This window comes from Protopterus annectens, chromosome 3.part1 (genome assembly GCF_019279795.1).
Source record: "Protopterus annectens isolate FY-2018-M chromosome 3.part1, PAN1.0, whole genome shotgun sequence".
NCBI lineage: Eukaryota > Metazoa > Chordata > Ceratodontiformes > Protopteridae > Protopterus > Protopterus annectens.
The window spans coordinates 362,170,118-362,173,363 of NC_056732.1; the positions used below are offsets into that span (position 1 = coordinate 362,170,118).

At 42.3% G+C, this 3,246-nt stretch overlaps 1 protein-coding gene across 1 annotated transcript; it reads left to right on the top strand.

The window, feature by feature from the left end:
* The first annotated feature begins 291 nt into the window (after positions 1–291).
* On the top strand, positions 292–1,620 carry LOC122798853. The gene is made up of 2 exons (XM_044067974.1): positions 292–926; positions 1,030–1,620. The coding sequence occupies exons 1-2, from the start codon at positions 418–420 to the stop codon at positions 1,220–1,222; spliced, it is 702 nt and encodes a 233-aa protein (XP_043923909.1). The 5' UTR covers positions 292–417; the 3' UTR covers positions 1,223–1,620.
* Positions 1,621–3,246: the final 1,626 nt, after the last annotated feature.

Here is a 3,246-nt window from a genome sequence, read left to right on the forward strand (position 1 = left end):
GTGTGTGTGTGTGTGTGTGTGTGTGTGTGTGTGTAGTCTGAGTGTGTGTGTGTGTGTGTGTGTGTGTGGAGTGTGTGTGTGTGTGTGTGTGTGTGTGTGTGTGTGTGTGTGTGTGTGTGTGTGTGTGTGTGTGTGTGTGTGTGTGTGTGTGTGGGTGTGTGTGTGTGTGTGTGTGTGTGTGTGGAGTGTGTGTGTGTGTGTGTGTGTGTGGAGTGTGTGTGTGTGTGTGTGTGTGTGTGTGTGTGTGTGTGTGTGTGTGTGTGTGTGTGGAGTGTGTGTGTGTGTGTGGAGTCACTTTATTTCCTCTAGTACTATGATTACATGGCTTCTGATAGATATAGTTTACTTTGCCCAAAACTGAAACACTGTCAATGGTGTCTTCAGTGAGGGTGATTTCTCCTCCAGGCTGTCATATATATGGATGTGTACATGCATGCAATATTGGGAACACTGAACACATGTATTTATTTTGCATTTGAGAATTCTCATGCATTTCCTTTGGCTCTTCTCTCCCACATTGTAACAGTACTCATGGCAGGGCACAGTCAAAATAGTGCAAGACAGGGATATCAATTTGAACCAAGGTATCGACCTGGCGAGCCAAGGAAGCAGCGCCGTTTGTGCAACAGTGGTCAGCATCAACCGCCTTCGCCGGACCCTGATTACAGCAGTCTGTCAAGTATGACATGGTGCCTATGTGGGAAATGCACAATGATGACCACGTCACTCGAATGCCTATGTTGTGTGTCTTCTCCACGAGCAATTGAGAAATGGGCAGAAGTAACTTCAACTTCAGGTCACAATGCATGCATAACTGTGCACCCACAGTTTGACTCGGCATGCCTTTATACCCACAATTTAAAAACTATATTCAGGCTTCTGTGTCGGCGTAGAGGGTGTTATCAACTACCGCAGTGGACAAACAAGTACGTTCTCCGTCAGTGTGTCTGTCCGTCAGTGTGTCTGTCCATCAGTGTGTCTGTCTGCCTGTCTGTGCCTGCCTGACCACAGGATTGCTCTATATTTCAGGTTGTACCGGGTTGTGGCGTACCGTGCATATGTGTTGTGGGTGCATAACAATCGAAGGCTGGGATTTGGAAATCGAATGGTGCTTCCCGCTTGTGTAGTGTCACGAATTCGAGAACAGTTTCCATGTGCAGATGATGATTCGTACACAGGATTTAGAGCTTTTGAGGGACTTTGGATTTATTCTGAACACTGACATGTCTATTGTTAGCTGTGCATTTCCTGTTCACAGTTGAAAAATGGTTTTACTTGTCAAATACTGTATACGCTACCTTATTATGAAGTTTGTACACTAATAAAGTTAGTATCATTGACTTGGATACTTAATGTGTCATGTGTACATTTGTACATCTGTCTACCATTGCCTTAAATTGATGCTGCTCTGAGAGCAGAGTACGTACTTACAGCCGTTTTCACTGTTGTATATCATGATGGTGATTGTATTTTTTTATAGCAATATTTCTGCAACTTTAAATCACTGGCGAATGTCCACCTGTGCAACTGACGTCCTTCACACCATGCAGACAAAAGTGTATGTCCTACTTTTAGTGGCTTTTAATTATGTACAGGTCCGATCACACTGCCTATGCAAGACTAATGAATCCATAAGTTATTAGGCCTTTTCATTGTTGGCATACAATCGCTATATGCCATCCTGCGTCTTTTCATTAATTTGTAGCACAAAGTGTTTTTGTGGTAAGGGGAGAAATTCACCTCAATGAAAAATGCTTTCACATTGCTCATGCACAAAAGTAGATGTTTACAGTGCCCCAGTTTAAATCTGAGTCAATGCAGACTTCCATGTGTCGTGTAAAGGCTGTAAGTGAGGATACACTTTGATTGCAGAGAGAAGGCGGATGCAAGTGACACTGACAAATGCATTGCATGACTGTCACACAAGCAGCCATTATTAAATTTGGATATGTCATTGCACATCGATTTTTAACCATTAAGTCGTACAGGTTGTATGAATATCAATGAGTGTAACTAGTTTAGCATGAATTGTGTGTACTGTATGATTTGATATAGTAATTTCTATTTTTATTAGGTGATCGTCAAAATGCCTTCCTGCTTTGCAATCAACTGTAGTATGCGCCAAGACAATCTGCCATGGGGGTATCATTCCATCGGTTTCCACGGGATATCAACCTGTGTAGACAGTGGGTGATTAACTGTGGTAGAGATGTTGGTAGCATACCGAAGTTTGTTAAGGAAGTTTTGGGTAGTGCAAAGCCACGACATTTCCTCTGCTCTCAACACTTTGAGCAGAGCCAGTTTCACCTTGACTACCAGCAACAGCTACTTCCTGATGAGATGAGACCCAAGCGACCAATACGGAGATTAATAAAAGCGGCAGTACCATCTATTTTCTCACTTTCGAACAGCAAGACACGGACATCTTCAGTACATCGGTTGCAGCAGAAACAGCAGCAGAAGGTGAGTATCAGTGGATCAATGAAAGGTTTAATGAGTCAACTGACGTTTGCGTACTGAGATACTGGCACTGCATGTGTTTCAAATTGCAACAGTTAATTGGATGTACTTTTTTCATGCAGCTTATTGAAGACCTTCTGAGTAAACGCAGCCTACATTGCAAGACCTTATGACAGAGCAACGGTCTGTGCAACGCAAGGTGAGTAATTGTATTACCTCTTCAGTGCACAAATAATTACTCACTACTCAGGTGAATGTGTAATTTTAATGTGCCTTACTTTTTGTATCTCTTGCAGAGGAAGCATGTGCAGCTACAGAATCAAAGGGATGCAGATAATGATGCGTCAAGACACACTGTGGAAGACCGAATGGAAGACTGTCAAGCGCATCAAGAATGTGTGGAAGTAAGTTTAGATGAAAACCTACAGTAATATGCGATACTGGATAAGCATTCAGTTTGTGATTGGCTGAGTAATAGTGTAAATTACAAAATTTTTATGTAGGTCATTGTGACTCCCTTGACTTTGAGTCCGGATGTCGGCAATCAAAATGCTTATCCTGTTATCATAGAGTGTCTGTAGTTAACTTTGTCATTAGTCATGCATTGACTGATTAACACTTATGTGATTGTAGGTTCAAGCAACTGATTTGTATGAAGAGGTAGTCGAAAACATGGAAGTATACGCAATGGAGACTGGGATTTGCAGTCAGAGTACAGTCGCATGTCAGACAAAGTTTCCCCAAAAGAAAGGTAGCAGCATAGGAATTCAAGTGAAGCTAAAGGAC

Bases quoted from the DNA above. Each gene is read 5' to 3' on its own strand.
- LOC122798853 (XM_044067974.1), top strand. From the start codon at position 418: ATGGATGTGTACATGCATGCAATATTGGGAACACTGAACACATGTATT. The intron at 927-1,029 runs GTACGTTCTCCG...TCTATATTTCAG, and splicing joins CTACCGCAGTGGACAAACAA to GTTGTACCGGGTTGTGGCGT.